A 15,573-nucleotide genomic window follows, 5' to 3' on the forward strand; every position below is an offset into this window, starting at 1 on the left:
TCACCAAATGCGTGTGACTGAGGCACGTGCCCAAGCCCTCTCCCAGCCGCGATATTCTCCCTCCTCCTCCAGCTGATAAATAAAACTTACTTTTCCCTGGCTTGGCTGTCGGACGGCACGCTGTTACTCTTGCCTTTGGTGTACATGCTTACAGAGAGCACCGACGGTCACGCACCTGTCAACCCATCACAGCCTGGCGAGCTACAACCCCGTCACCATAGCGACTCCAGCAGCGGTTCTTACCATTGGGTGTCCTACATGTACAAGACGCCCATTCTTGTCGGCAATACTGATGACTGACAGTTGACTGACCACGCCTTCGAGTCACACACATCCCTTCAAAACATGCACCTCATCACCCTCACCACTCTATGCTGGTGGTCCGCTTGCTTAGGTGAACTTAAAGCGCTTGCACACATACTACACTAGCCTACGCGCGCGCGGTTGCACACACACACACACACACACACACACACACACACACACACACACACACACTCAAAACGCAAGGGGAATTTGAAACAGTCAGAGTACGATGTTTAACATCAGCCTGTTTTTGTCATAGCAGATAATCACAGCAACCGGCAGATAACGCGTATGTTGATAAACAAACTAAACTGCCTTGCAACGCGATCATCATAAGAGTGAATAAAGGCTATTAGGCTACTTCATATTTCTGAAATAGGATGAGGACTATTGACACTCAAACACAGCACAAAATTGTTGACAAAACAAATGTGTCTAGACCAGAATTGCTTTCTGTTCCAGCTTAATAAATATTATTGGTATATTTGTTTACATGGCCGTGTGTGTGTGTGTGTGTGTGTGCGTGTGTGTGTCTGTGTGTGTGTGTGTGTGTGTGTGTGTGTGTGTGAGAGAGAGAGAGAGAGAGAGAGAGAGAGAGTGAGTGAGTGAGTGAGTGAGTGAGTGAGTGAGTGTGAGAGAGAGAGAGAGAGAGAGAGAGAGAGAGAGTCAGACAGACAGAGATTTGCTATATTATTTCATCTCCACATGTCTCTCCTTAGGCCATCACTGACTATAGTAATGCAGATACAGAGGTGTAGCCTATCTGGCTGCCTCAGAAGACTTTCACCAGTCCCTTCAAAAAGACAAAATATTTGTAAAATCAGGTGAAATATACCCAGAACAAGAACAATGAGTTGGCACAAAAAGACCAGATGCTCATTTATGCATTTATTTCTAGTAGGGTGGGCTCCGTTAATGTTGTCTTAACCGGCAGCCCACACCCAGGTAGGTTAGGCCATGCCATGCCATGACTTCAACTGGTCGGGAAAAAGAAAAATGGACCTCTCCTTAAAGTGATTTTACATTCTCTGATCTATTATGTGAGATGTTCAGTCAGAACCACACATGGGCTATCCTGAAAATTAACATTTAAAAACAACCGAAAGCAAAATTACATTTTAAAATATTTCATACGAGGGCTATAGTGCAAATAAAATAAAATAAGATGTCCTAAATATGAAAGCATTATTTTTGTGCAATATCATTGTGAGATGTGATCAAAGACCATTGAGATGTGATATGATGGTATGGACTGTGCTGGATATAGTGTTGCTTTAAGACGTGTGAGAGAGAAGCAGGGACTCAGTCACAGTATGTCGCACAGGCCTGGGGCCTGGATGTTTACTCTTACATAATGTCCCTGCCAAAATGACCTAGTTGGAAAGGATGAGCTAAATTTTCTCTATGCTCTTCCCTCTGTCTGGAACGGTCAACTCTTTTTTTTTTTTTGTCTGTTTTTGCCTGTGTTATTGTATTCCTCTATCTCTGTTCCATTAGGTAGATCATTGAAGGGTGGCATCCACTGATTCAAATTGAGTAGTGATGTCCCCTGCGGTGATCTGTTGTCTGCATGGTGAACACAGGTTATCATCCTGGAAGGCATATAATACTAAAATCAGAAACATGTCAGAGCCACTTGAGACTCACAAACGTATGTGTTCTCACATCATTGTCAGTTTTTGGGCGGTCATGTTACGTTATACAGTACATCAAGGGGGAATGCTGTGGTGCAACTGGTAACTGAATTTCCCTCACGGGATCAAAAGTACTGTAATACAGCGGCCATACCATATTCGAGTCTTCATGTACACGGGTCCACCCTGGGTCATTTTCCGGTCCCGCTCCATCTCTCTCGCCCATTTGCTTCCTGTCACTCTCTGTACTGTCCTGTCCAATTAAAGTCATAAAATGTGTGTGACATCAACCATGAAAGTCATAAAAAGTGTTTATCTGATTAGAGTCATAATAACTATAACTATAACTATATGTCACTATACACATTCATCGCAGATTCATACATTCATACAGATTCATTCTATGTGAAATAGCAGGCAAGGCCGGTAACTGCACCTTTAAATGTCTCTGTTTATTATAATGCTCAGTATCCATTTGTGTAGGTACATCTGGATTATGTCCTACAGCGACACTTGAGATCTACCAGTATCTATCTGGATTCTGTCCTAGCAACACTTAAGATAGTTCATTTTCATTAACCCAGCATTCAAAGTTGTTTTGTTTCATTAGTTGACAGAATTAATGTTCTTTATTTTCTTTTCCTTCTTCTGAGTCGCAAATGTTTCCTCTTGAGCTACTCACACACCTCCGGGAGCTTAGGTTTTAGGTAACGGACTGTGACTTGTTGAGATATCACATTCTGTTAGTGTTTTGGCAGTAATGCACTGCTGTACTCAAAACTACCATTCCTTCAGAAATCTGAAATCATGCCAGTTGCTCAGCATGTGTGTGATGTTGGGCTCACAATGGCATGTCTGTGTGTTTTGTATGTATCTTACCTCTTTATGTACCATTCACTACATACTAAAAGCAAAATCCTTTTTTGTTGAATACTTCCACCAATGTCTCCCCTGGTTTCAGCTGGGATTAAATCCAAGGCTTTTGAAAGCATATGGGGCTGAATGTTCTTACCTGTCATAAGGCCCATATCATCGGATCATAATCATCATAATGCAGACTTAGGTCTACTTGCCAAAAATGCTGCCGGGTAGTTAGCTTTGTAGCTGTTTTCACACCAGTGTTAACATCAGTACTCAAAATACAGCTGTGAGCTGTCCAACCAAAAGGAAAAGGGAAATTGCAGAACATTAGCAAAACATATTTGTAAGTGATCTGACACTGAAAAATGTGCTGTAAATGTATAGGAATTACATTTTATAGGGCTTAAATTCTTCTAAGGGAGGTTTGTTTTTGGCATTTTGATGCTCTTAAGATTACATATGCACATGAAATCTCACTTTGAGGTATGCAACATGTGTTCTGATGAGTGATGACACAAGATAATCGATGCCTGGCCTCAAATAGGCTAATTCTTAAATAGCTATGAATTTCTATAATCAGTTACAGGTCTATGTCTGCATAATTGTAACTTCTATTTAAAAGTCTGACCAATTATGTACGTTTTGTGGTTATAACATCGTGGGTCATGAACAAGATTTTAATAAGAAGACCGCAGAAGGGAGAAAGCAACAAGTCCTTTTATTGTTAGGATTCCTTCACAGTGATCTCACCATGAGAACGCTTTCAGAAATCCCCGGGATTTCAACTAGTGTGCTATTTACACTAATACATTTAGGGTAAGCTAATATAATTCATAGCATTTGTCACCATAGTTTTTCAATTGTATCTACTGCATGCCATTACAGTTATGCAAATAGTGGAATTCAACCATCTTAATTTACTCGCCAACAGATTGATAATCTTAATCTCTGATGGTCTTTAACAAAAAAGTCTATATAATCCATTCTAATATCCAATTGTGTATTAGTTACAGCATACAGCATTCATAATTTGTGAGACACACGCAAGAAAATACTTGTCTGATGTCAGTAAACCAGCATGCAAATAAATGAAAGTATGTGTAAAGTGATGAAAATTACACATCTTCATTTTTTTTTTTTAAAGTGTCATCTCAATACTGAGATTACACTTTTCCCTTACTGCCTGGTTGCAGTGAGACAGCCCGTGAACACACTGATTGAGGCCCACCCCATGGTTTAGTCATCATGAGAGAGCATGGGAAGCTGGGAGAAATAAATGGATCTTGTGGTTTGGGAGCATTATTGTGCTAGCTGGCAGGAAGATGGTTTTCCACTGATAGCGATCTATAGCTTTTCCCTCAGCCAGGTCAAGGTAAGTCTTGCATTCTGGGCTGCTATGAAAACTTCTCGTCAATACCCCCTATTCTCCACTGTCTTCATACATCAGTTGCACCTGGCAGTATTTCTTTCATGGCGAATGAGTTCAGCCAGTGAACCATGGCAGAAAGTTCTTTTTCGACCATTGTTTGGGAAGGGAATATCTCCAAATGGATCAACCGGAGATTAGGAAAGCAAGGTCCTCTTTGTGAAGCTTCCTGTTTTGTAGGGAAGAATTCTTAGAGGGAGTGCATAGGCTTACTGCAACTGTTTTATGTACGATGTACCTTACAGTATTCAGCACATTTTCAAATCATTGCCTGTATCTATCACCACACGTGTTAGTTTAAAAGTGCACATAACTGATGGTGCTGATATATTGCCATACTGTTACAGTGACATTTCCCAGGACCATCCATTTTTTAAGCAAAGCTGCAAAGGCACACATTATCACTTTCTCAATGACTGGTATTGTTAATGTAAATATATCCTTGACATAATTTATCATTATAATCTGAAGTTTAGCAGTGAACCTGTCAGAGACTAATAAGGTGACAGAGACAATGCATTTTATGCAGTGAGAAAGAGGGATTTCAAATGAATAGAGTGTTCTGTTGCCCCCATGTGGTCTAAATGGAAACGAAGCCTACGTTCAGTGAGAATTCAAACACACTGATCCGTCATGCTGGTTCAGTGATAGGGCTAGCCATATAGATATTTACCGTCTCTAATTTTGACCTTGCTCTGGTTTACTTTGATGAACGGTTTGTAGCTCTAGTAACACAGGCACATGAAGTAGCCTAGGCCTACCTCAGCCAATCGTAAAGCTTGAGAACATGATTACTGGAAGGATGTAGCTGATGTAGGAGTAGGATTTAGCCTATACACATTCTCTGTAAACTCAGGACTATTTAACCATTGGTGGGAATGTTTGTGTGACTGATAGATTGTAAAAAACAAACATTCTACAAGAGCAGACAGGTAAACTGGCTAAAGATTTGGTAGTGATATTATGTGGATGCAGAGGCAGGTGTAGAACCTGATATTGTAATAAATCCCTGATAATCTAATAACCCCTATAATGTAATAAAAATTTGCACTTGAGTCCATTGACTCATTGACTATAACATAAATGTAATAATGTAATTACCCTGATAATGTAATAATGCATTTTATTACATTATCAGGAAGTTATTAAATTATCAGGTTTTATTACATTTTCAAGGGACTCAAGTGCAAATTGTTATTACATTATACGGGTTATTACATTATCGAGGATTTATTACATTATCAAGTTCTACAGGAAGACATCCCGGCTACAGAAAGCAAAGTCCAGCCATTGGAAGTGTGGAAGCTGTTAAAACGCTGCCTCTCCAGTGCTGAGTTCTCACAGTAGGCCTACACTGTTTCATCAGCAGCTGAAACAGATTTGGAGCGAGACTTCCGCAAGTATCCCTTCAGCTGCCAGATTCCTGATGGGTCGGTAGATGTAGGCCTAGTCTAGTCTGGCTATCCCCATACTAAGCTCAATCTTTTAAGATTGAACATTGGTATGGGGAGGCTGCGCTTTGTTTCTACAGCACAAGAGACATGAGTAATGGGCATCGTTCAAATGACTCTGTACGCTTGGATAGTCCTTCAACCAATCAGACCAACGACCCAGTGCGTCTTTTGGATAAACTAGTTACTAATTGGAGCCAAAGGTTCTGGCAGGGAACAGAGATAGATGTAGATAGATATACAGGTTTCCAGCCTGAGCTGCTTGGCGAAATCCAAATTCACCGGAGGTTCAGGCAGGGTTTACCCAGCCTAGACCTAGTCTATTGATTATTTTTTTGTACGAAACTGTTCTACTCTTTGCTATGTATGCATATTTGCAATGTAATAACCTATATAGCTAGTCACAATATAACCCTAACATGCATGTCAGCACTAAAGACACCATATTTTTGAGATCTGTGCTTTCTAGTGGCATTTTCTAAAAGTTGGGAACAGGGCTTTTTTTATAATTAAGTATAATTATCTCCCAGCCCGCGGGACACATCCAGCCCGTGTCCGGCCCAGTTCCGCGACTTGATGTCAAATAATAATGTAGCTAATTCGGCCCTTCAGGGTATTTTTTAATTGAGGTAAACAATGACACTGACAGACGGTAGATCCAAGTACGGTGACAAATCTAATTTGCCTACTCTCCACAACTAGTTGCCAGACTAGAGCTTCGATTCTAGCCCAAATTCGCTGCACAAAGTTTTCACGAAGTAGTCGCGTCATTACAAACTGCACACTGAAGACGTGCAATTGCTTATTTGAGGGCCACCCAAAAAAATGGGTGCAAAAGGTATCAGCACAATCTTTAAGTGCAGGTCCCTTGACAGACACACGGGGGCCATAGCCTAGACCGTACTACATATATAAACATGTGGTAACTGCTAAACCAGGTGAATAAAATATACCAGTATGGGTTTCCCAATGTAATTTGTTGTGGTGTTGTAGACCGATACAACTCACATCCAATACAATAATATCTCTTTACAGAATCATATGTTCTGTAGGCTATCTACAGTATCTACCTACAGTATCTATCAAACCATCCATCCATCCATCCATCTATTTAGGCCTATCTACAGTATCTCATTCATCAGTTAGGAGCCATAGACAATGAAAAATACACCATAAGAATTTTAGTGTGCCAGAATTGTTTTGATATTGATAATCAGTCAAGACATTAGAAGGCACACCCCCCAACACACTCAGTGAAAATGTGGGTTCATTATCATGTTTGTATTTCAAACATTTTGTATTCATATTAAGTTTACTTTATTTATGATCTGCATAATTAGCTAAAATACAAGTTGACTATTTCATATTGATTTTTGGTTCTTGACATATTAGGCTACATGATTGTCATATTGACTTACATTTACTTTATCTTTAATGTCATTACACTGTAGGTCAAATTGAATGCCTGTCACTTTAAGAAAGAGTAATAGGCTTCAGTCATGGTTTTCGGCTAAAAGTATGCCTATAATATGTGGAAGCAATGCTTGTTTTCTATGTAATTCTATGTAGTCAAAAAGCCAAACAAGTGTAAGAGCAGTAGTTTATTATTTTGGGGGCGCTATTACATACAGCCTGAAGTTGGAGAACAAGTAGAAATGCAATTTAAAAACTGGATTAGGTCTACTTGGGAATGGCTTAATATACAAATTAATTACATTAATGTAGCATAAATTCTCGCGCTCCGTATTTCACAGTAATAAGTAGGCCTACATAATACCATCGGAAAGACCGTGCTTTGTCAAGTGTCTTTCATATCAGTAGGCCTATGACTAGAACTTTGTGAGCAATCCGACAGAGAGGAATGGTGCGCACTTTACATAATTTCTCTGCACTGAGAACGTGTCTAGACAGATATTAGACCTATTATAGCCTATCTGCTGTTGATCTAATGCCTATAGCTCCAAAATCCCATTAACCCGAAAACTGGTATGAGAAAGCGCTGACTTTTTTTGGAGTGTCGCCACTCTTGTTTTATACTGCTGTGACATGATGGAACCACAAGTTGGTCAGCCTTATTAAGGATCTTTGCTCCGCCTTCAGTCTTTGGGTGTGTCGGACGAGTTTTGTCTAAGCCCCTCCTCATTCCTTCCGGGTTGGAGTTAAGCCAGTCGAGAGATCTCCGTTATAACCCAGTTTATTTACATTGTGTCATGATAAATAATAATAATAAAACACATTTAAAACGTTTTTTTTCCAGTAAGGACGTTTGGACGCACTGATCGGATAGGCCTACGCTCGGGAACACGCCACCACCTTTACAACAAATGAATTCTATAGCCTACGGACAAAACAGAAACGTTTGTCAACATGTTTGGTGAGACATTTAAGAACGTTTCTATAAACTTTACCTCGCCCCATCCGAATTGCACATTTACTAGCGGTGACATGGTCTCGGGTGAAATGAGATTGGAACTATCCAAAGATGTCAAGATCCAGCACATATCCATGACCCTCAAAGGCAAAGCGAAAGTCCGATGGACCACTCGTAGTGGAAGTGGGAAACGCCGTAGAACACGGGTACACACAGCAAAAGTGGAATTCTTTAAGTTGGAAAGTAATGTTGTGCAAGGGCAGAACGGTAGGTTAACTAGGCTATAAGTGTTTTTATCCGCTTAGTGTCTTTGGAAGTTTCCACCGCTCACTCGTTGGTTCTCATCAGCAGATGATGAAATAGTTCTGAAAACAGGCATCCACGTGTATCCTTTTCGCTGCCAGATTCCTCATGGGTGAGTTATGGATTTTCATCCTCATACTAGACTATTGATGTTATATAACCCGAAGGACCAATGTGGGCATATTTTTTTAGAGGTGAACAAAGGGGCGTGGTCAGGAATATTTGTCAGGAATCTAACCTGTGACATGCAGAACAAGAAATCAATCTATTCATTGGTCTTGCATCGTACCCACTAAACTAACCTACATCTTCAAAGCATCCGTAGAGTACTTGTTTGGACAACAATGAAGTTGAACTGCATTGCATAAAGCCTTTTAAAATGTGTGTGTGTGTGTGTGTGTGTGTGTGTGTGTGTGTGTGTGTGTGTGTGTGTGTGTGTGTTTAAACAGTGATTTCCCAACTTCTTTTGTTGGGCTTTATGGACGAATACAGTATGCAGTGATTTTTGGAATACACCGATCATGGCACATGGCCAAGAAATTTGAATCCGAGTTCAAGTTTGTAAACCCTGTTGATTGCAATAATCCTGCACTTTTGGTAAGAGAACATTCAACTACTTAATGCATAATGTTCAGTGTTCACTCACATCATTTGCAATTTCTTGTTGAGTTGGTCAATTAAATTTGCAGATTGTTTTTTTTTTTTTTTTTAATGATTTGTGGTTTTGCCAGTATCTGATTTAGTAATCAATCAATACTCCTGTGCTTGATATGACTACGCCCTGTTTCTGTCAATTTGTTTCATGAAGGTGCCAATATCAGCAGACAACAGCAAGACTGTCTGTTGCCTTTGGTGCGCCTCTGGGCCCATCACAATGAATGTACGATTAGAAAGAAAAGGCTTTGTTCCAGGTGAGTAATGAAACCATAGTCATCATTATAAAATGATGAAGGTATAGCCACAATTACCAGTTCATTTTTTTTGCATGTCCAGTAACAACGCAACAAGCAAGAAGTAACAAACAGCATACAATTGAAGTCAGTAGCTGATTGCCCTTACATTAAAACTCATACAGGGCTTCAGACAATTTTTTTCATTTAGGTGCACAGGTGCATAATTTAGGTGCACCCACAATGTTTCAATGTTTCAATAATAGGTCAGGTTCTGAGCCAGAGGCAGAGTAGAAAAAGATATACTCCGAACAGGTGTGTTTCTAGGACTCTGGGGCTGCATGAAATTGATATAAATCATTTGTATCATAGCACAACATAGGAAACAATACTAATGTCAGAAGAAAGAAAGCAAAAAGAGAATGTTGCAGACTGTTAATAGGCTACTATTACATGTTATGTCTGGCATATTCACTCTGGATTAAATCCAGATAGGCCTACCATATATAATTCCTGGAAATTGTCACCCTGCCCTACTTCTATATCACCTTGTGTTTAATAGACAAATAAGCACATAAATAAATTACGAGTTGTATAAATAAGTAAATGGTTCTATACAATTTGGTCATGAAACCTTAATTACAGTAATTCATGCAAGTATGTATTTCTTCATTTACATCTGTATTTCTTCATTTAATAATTTCTGTCTTTCTACATTTATCTATTTTGTATTTTCACATTGCTTTGTTTATTAGGCTATTTATGTATTTCCCCATCATTTAATTAATTTATTTGTGTATTCACACATTACTTTGTTTATGTCGCCTACTTACAGTATGTGGGGAGAAGTAGAAGTAAGCATTTGAACCCATATTAAAGTTAAAAAGAGGAATATAAAATAAAATCATCATATGGAAATTGATCTTAACCTTTAAAGGAGAATTCCGGTGTGAAATTGAGCTTAACTGTACCGAAACATGTTAAGGTGTACTCACACGTGTTTTAGACGCACTTTCACTCACCCCCAGCATTCCGAACTCCTCCGTTTTCAGCCTAGCTTACAGTAGGCTTGAATCTATTAGATTGGGCATTACGTAGCCTATGCAGCTAAATCGCTATTTTTAAACCATTAAAAAGGTTCCAAGTAACTCCACACTGCATTGGTTGACTTCTGAGGGTCCTGACATTTAAAACGAGATACTTAGAACTTTGGAAGTGCACAGGAAGTTTATTAAAAAAGACTGTTTATTCAAGCAGTACCTTCATAGAATCTCTCCGCTGGGCGCCATCTTGTGGTGAAGTCGCGATAAGTCGACTGACGAGCACAAACGAACAGGAAAGACAGGGGGACATATTGCAAACATTTTGAGCTTTGTTACTCATCATACTCATGTAGACAGTATAACTATATATTTCCTATGGAATTACTTTAGCAATATGTTCCACTGTCCTTCCTGTTCGTTCGTGCTCGTCAGTCGGCTTATCGCGACTTGATTCCAAGATGGCGCCCAGCGGAGAGATTAAACTTCCTGTGCATTTCCAAAGTTCTCAGTATCTCGTTTTAAATGTCAGGACCCTCAGAAGTCTACCAATGCAGTGTGGAGTTACTTGGAACCTTTTTAATGGTTTAAAAATAGCGATTTAGCTGCATAGGCTACGTAATGCCCAATCTAATAGATTCAAGCCTACTGTAAGCTAGGCTGAAAACGGAGGAGTTCGGAATGCTGGGGGTGAGTGAAAGTGCGTCTAAAACACGTGTGAGTACACCTTAACATGTTTCGGTACAGTTAAGCTCAATTTCACACCGGAATTCTCCTTTAAGGACACCAAACTTCTTTGTGAATGAAGAATGTATTAGAAATAAATAAATGTTCCTTGTAGAACCTGATAATGTAATAAATCCCCGATAATGTAATAAACAAGTGGCACTTGAGTCCATTGAAAATGTAATACAACCTGATAATGTAATAACTTCCCGATAATGTAATAAAGTGCATTTCCCAATAATGTAATATACTTTTTACCAATAATGTAATAACGTATTGCATTAACAGGAGGTTATTACATTATCAGGTTAGCCTTCATTTCGCAGGTCCTGATAATGTAATAACTCCCCAATATTGTAATAAATTAACAGCAGACCACCCGTAACTGGGGCTCAAGCCCAGTTACATTATCAGGTTCTACATTCCTCCTTAAAATACAGGGGTCACATGTATTTGGCCCCTATGTTAAATTCTCATAGAGGCAGGAAGATTTTTTAATATATATTTTTTATTTTTAAAGGCCAGCTACTTCATGAATCCAGTATATGCATCCTGATAACTTTCCCTTGGCCTTTGGAATCATCACATACCCTTCACCAAACCTAGAGATTGGCATGGTGTTTTTTCCAGTTAGCCTGTTCACCTTATTTTGCACAGAAACATTGGCAAATCATCTCATTAACAAACACTCACTAACTTGATCATTTGCGGGCAGCATTTCTAAAAAAATGTTTTATATTCCTCTTTTTAGTCAACTTTAGCATTGGTTCAAATACTTATTCTTCCCACTGTAACTGTACGTAAATGAGGTAGCAATCAGGTAATTGCAGAAATTAATTAGATAGATAGATAGATAGATAGATAGATACTTTATTGATCCCCAAGGGGAAATTCAATTCAATTACCAATTACCAATTAATTCAAATTCAATGGTAATTCTATTACCATTTTGACCATCCTATAGATCCATGTATTTATTTGTAAATCTCATAATTTATTTCTGAATTTATTGTCAATGAAGGAATATACATTTGGGACTGAATGTATTGGTTAAAATACATTTAGGTTAAACTGTTATTGCTTTTTTATTTACTGTACCATAAATATATTGTTTTTCTTATCAGGGGAGATTTTAAGAATTTCAGCAGAGTTTGGAAATGGTTCTTCTCGGAGAGTTGTGCCAAAGGCTGTCCTTGTTCAGAAACAAACATACACCGCAGGCAGTTCTAGAAAACTTGTGCCCATAACCCTGGTCAGCGCTATTGGCCAAGAGGTCCAACCAAATCACTCAGATGTGTGTTGTGACATATTGCTTACCATCCCAGAAGATACTCACACAAGCATAGCTAACTTGCCGATCCTTGAGCTTGAATATCATGTCATGGTAAGACACAGGCAGGCATAGCAGGCCACATTGCATTATCGAGTGATGTTTGCTCAGCATTTGTTGGTGCGATATTGTCTGTTGGTCTAATTCAGTTTAATGCATTTCACAACAGGTGAGTCTGGACATAAGTGGAGCCTCCAATCTCAACACGTCATTACCCATTGTGGTCTGCAACATTCCTCTCCATCAAGAGGAGTCCCTACCTCCTCCATATTGGATGTTTGCCAAAACTAACATTTCATAACAGTTTATAAAGGTCTCAGGGGTTTCATACTCTTCATACTTTTCTCTCATACTCTTTATAACTCCATTTGGATTTGTTACGCCTTTGCATGTAGGCCTACTATCTCCAAGAATATGATATGGACTGTGCTCCATATGTTACAAACCCAAACCTTTGCCAGTACTTTGATGTACAGTAAGTAAAGCTTTTGTGTTTAACTATTGTATGTTTAACGATTACAAGTGTTAAGAAAACCAGCTATTACTAATCATGTTATTGACAAAGTTTTTATTTGGTTATGGTGATTGTATTTAGCAGATGCGTTTATCCAAAGCATTTTACAGAATAAGAACCTTACAATTGTTAAAATTAACAGTTAACAGTTTTTAGAAGTTGGTAAGCCAACATTGAACAAAGTAGTAATAATAACAATAATGTTAATACAATGTCAAATATCAAAAATGAAAATAAACAAATATCATAAATATACAGTACATGCCATAACACTAAGAATGAATGAATGAAGTGTAAGCTGAAGTCTTTAGACCCCTCTTGAAAGACCCAAACCATCGCAGGTATACAGAAAGCTATGCAACTCACTCCACCAACTTGCAACCACTGAGGAAAAGAGTCCCACAGCATACACTCATTATAGAGGACTGATATAGGCAATGGGGGTGTACTGTAGAGTTGGATCAGGGAATTGAAATAGTAAGAAACGCGTCCATTAATGTCCTATAGACCAGAGTGAGGGATTCCAATTTACTATATACTGTATCCGATGGTAGAGTAGTGCCTAAGAAGCTGGGCTATCATGCAGTAGCCTGAAAAGCTGTGTGTTCCTGGCTTCCACAAATTGTGCCCTTCGGTGTGACCCCGAGTTGCTTTGGGCAGAATGGCCCACGTGCATTACGATATGTATGTCGCTTTGGATGAAACGTCTGCTAAGTACGATATATTTGGTATCTTGTATATACAGTATATAGTTGTATACAGTATATATATTGTATCATGGGGTAAGTGGTGTAAGTGTAATTGAGTGCCTTTCACTTTAAGAAATGTAAGAGGGTTGCTAAGGCTAATTCGCTACTTGCACTAAAGGCTCTAATCATGGCTCTAATACGCCCATTTGTTTTCCGGCATACTAGGAGCAACACCCAACCGGGTCCGTATAGACACTAATTACATTAGCCATAGTGGCAGGTTCAAACACACCTGGCTCCGCCGGAAAACAAATGAGCGCATTAGAGCCTTTAGTAGCGAATTTTCTTGGATTTGAAGATAATCTCACAGTTTTTGGACTGTGTCACTACCGGTGTTATTTAGGCCACTAGTGGAAATTACTTGTGCATAAGGATATGTGGAATTAATTCATTGTTTTTGTATTGCATATGAAGTAAATCTGGGAAAACCAAACAAATTGAAGACACTCCTTCTTGAATCATAGAAGTGATAGGTTAAGTCTGGGAAAAGTGTTAATTTCTGGTGAGCATGAATTCACATGAATGACCAGCAGACTTGATCTAACTGAGTAGCTTGAAGGAACTCTTTCCAGATGTAAATGTTTGCCTATAAGCTTAGGTTTGATTGCGTGGCATTTTAAGCTAGTCATTCATTCATTCATTCATTCATTCATTCATTCATTCATTCATTCATTCATTCATTCATTCATAGGCTATTTAGTACTAAATCAGCTGTTAAGCTTAAAATCTATATTTGTTGACATCGAACCTGAGTTTACCTGGCTGCTGTTCCACAATTCATTTTTTTTCCCCCTTTTCTCATGCCCATATAATAGTTCTGCTACATCTTCTCATCAACAAACACTCGCTAACTGGGGAAAGGCGAAAGGCGACCACTGTATTTGGTACTTTTAGACACATAAGTGAGATAAAGTCACCTATTGCTTACATAAAGTGGTCAACTATCAAGATTTCAATTTGCTCCAGGACATGCCCGGGTGGAGCATGACATCATGTTGCAAACAGGTGCATCTCCCCAGCGGGAGATCTAACGTGTACCAGAGTGTTTGGTACTTTGAGGAAGTGGGGTATGGGGAAACTCCAGAGTTGCATGAACATCACCTCAAAGCAGTACTCTAGCACCTACTGTACACGACAATGGCCTACCAGAACTACCCTTTCGGGGCCATGATGTGGTTTCCGCATCTGACCAAGGCCATGTCAAAGCTGTTGCTCCTCCTCCACATGACGGTCTTGTATTGCCATTCAATTACCGTATTTTCCGGACTATAAGGCGCACTTAAAAGCCTTTCATTTTCTCAAAAAAAGACAGTGCGCCTTATAATCCAGAGCGCCTTATATATGGAATAATTCAGGACCTAGAATTGATTTTGTGTGATACACGGCGCTCTGTCAAAATGTTATTGTGAAAGTGTTTGATAGAGTGACTGACTGACTTATTGGTTTTGTTTCGCTTAATGCGCCTTATAGTCCGGTGCGCTTTATATATGAAAAAAGTTTGAAAATAGACCATTCATTGACAGTGCGCCTTATAATCCAGTGCGCCTTATAGTGCGGAAAATACGGTACACCATTGAGTACTACAAACAAGGTTGACTGTAATTGTCAGCATCCAGGACACATGTCAGATTTTGGTATAGTTTAATATGAAAAAACGGTGAAGTGTTCCTTTAATGTCAGCTGAAAGTTGGTTCCAGAGCTGAGCTGCATAGCAGCTAAAAGCTGCTTCACTATGTTTAGTTCTAACAGCAGGTTTTACTAACACTACCTGACACACCTGACATTTATGTCTGATGATACTGTTAAAGAATTGACAACTGCATGTAGGGACTTTCCTGTTCTACAACAGGTGAAAACGTACAGTACATCTGGTCACGCACAGCCAAAGGCCTTGATCCAGCGCTCGTGTCCTCGGACTGAGCTTTCTGAACATGACGAATGCATCATCCACGGCACACAGTGTGTTGTGTAC

General features: G+C 39.3%; 2 protein-coding genes across 3 annotated transcripts in view; one reads left to right on the forward strand and one right to left on the reverse strand.

Annotated features, from left to right (window-relative positions):
- Positions 1-201, reverse strand: part of ssbp2a (single stranded DNA binding protein 2a) — a 42,006-nt gene extending 41,805 nt beyond the window's left edge. For both annotated transcript variants that reach the window (XM_062543240.1, XM_062543239.1), the window contains exon 1: positions 91-201. In XM_062543240.1, the coding sequence (XP_062399224.1) occupies positions 91-146 (56 nt within the window). In that variant the 5' untranslated portion in view covers positions 147-201. The remainder of the gene's footprint in view (positions 1-90) is intronic.
- A 7,629-nt stretch (positions 202-7,830) lies between these two features.
- On the forward strand, positions 7,831-14,097 carry LOC134088993 (arrestin domain-containing protein 3-like). The gene is made up of 6 exons (XM_062543242.1): positions 7,831-8,316; positions 8,401-8,464; positions 8,802-8,949; positions 9,161-9,263; positions 12,133-12,392; positions 12,508-14,097. Exons 1-6 carry the CDS (start codon positions 8,046-8,048, stop codon positions 12,637-12,639), a joined length of 978 nt encoding a protein of 325 aa, XP_062399226.1. The 5' UTR covers positions 7,831-8,045; the 3' UTR covers positions 12,640-14,097.
- The last annotated feature ends 1,476 nt before the right edge of the window (positions 14,098-15,573 follow it).

This window comes from Sardina pilchardus, chromosome 8 (genome assembly GCF_963854185.1).
Source record: "Sardina pilchardus chromosome 8, fSarPil1.1, whole genome shotgun sequence".
NCBI lineage: Eukaryota > Metazoa > Chordata > Actinopteri > Clupeiformes > Clupeidae > Sardina > Sardina pilchardus.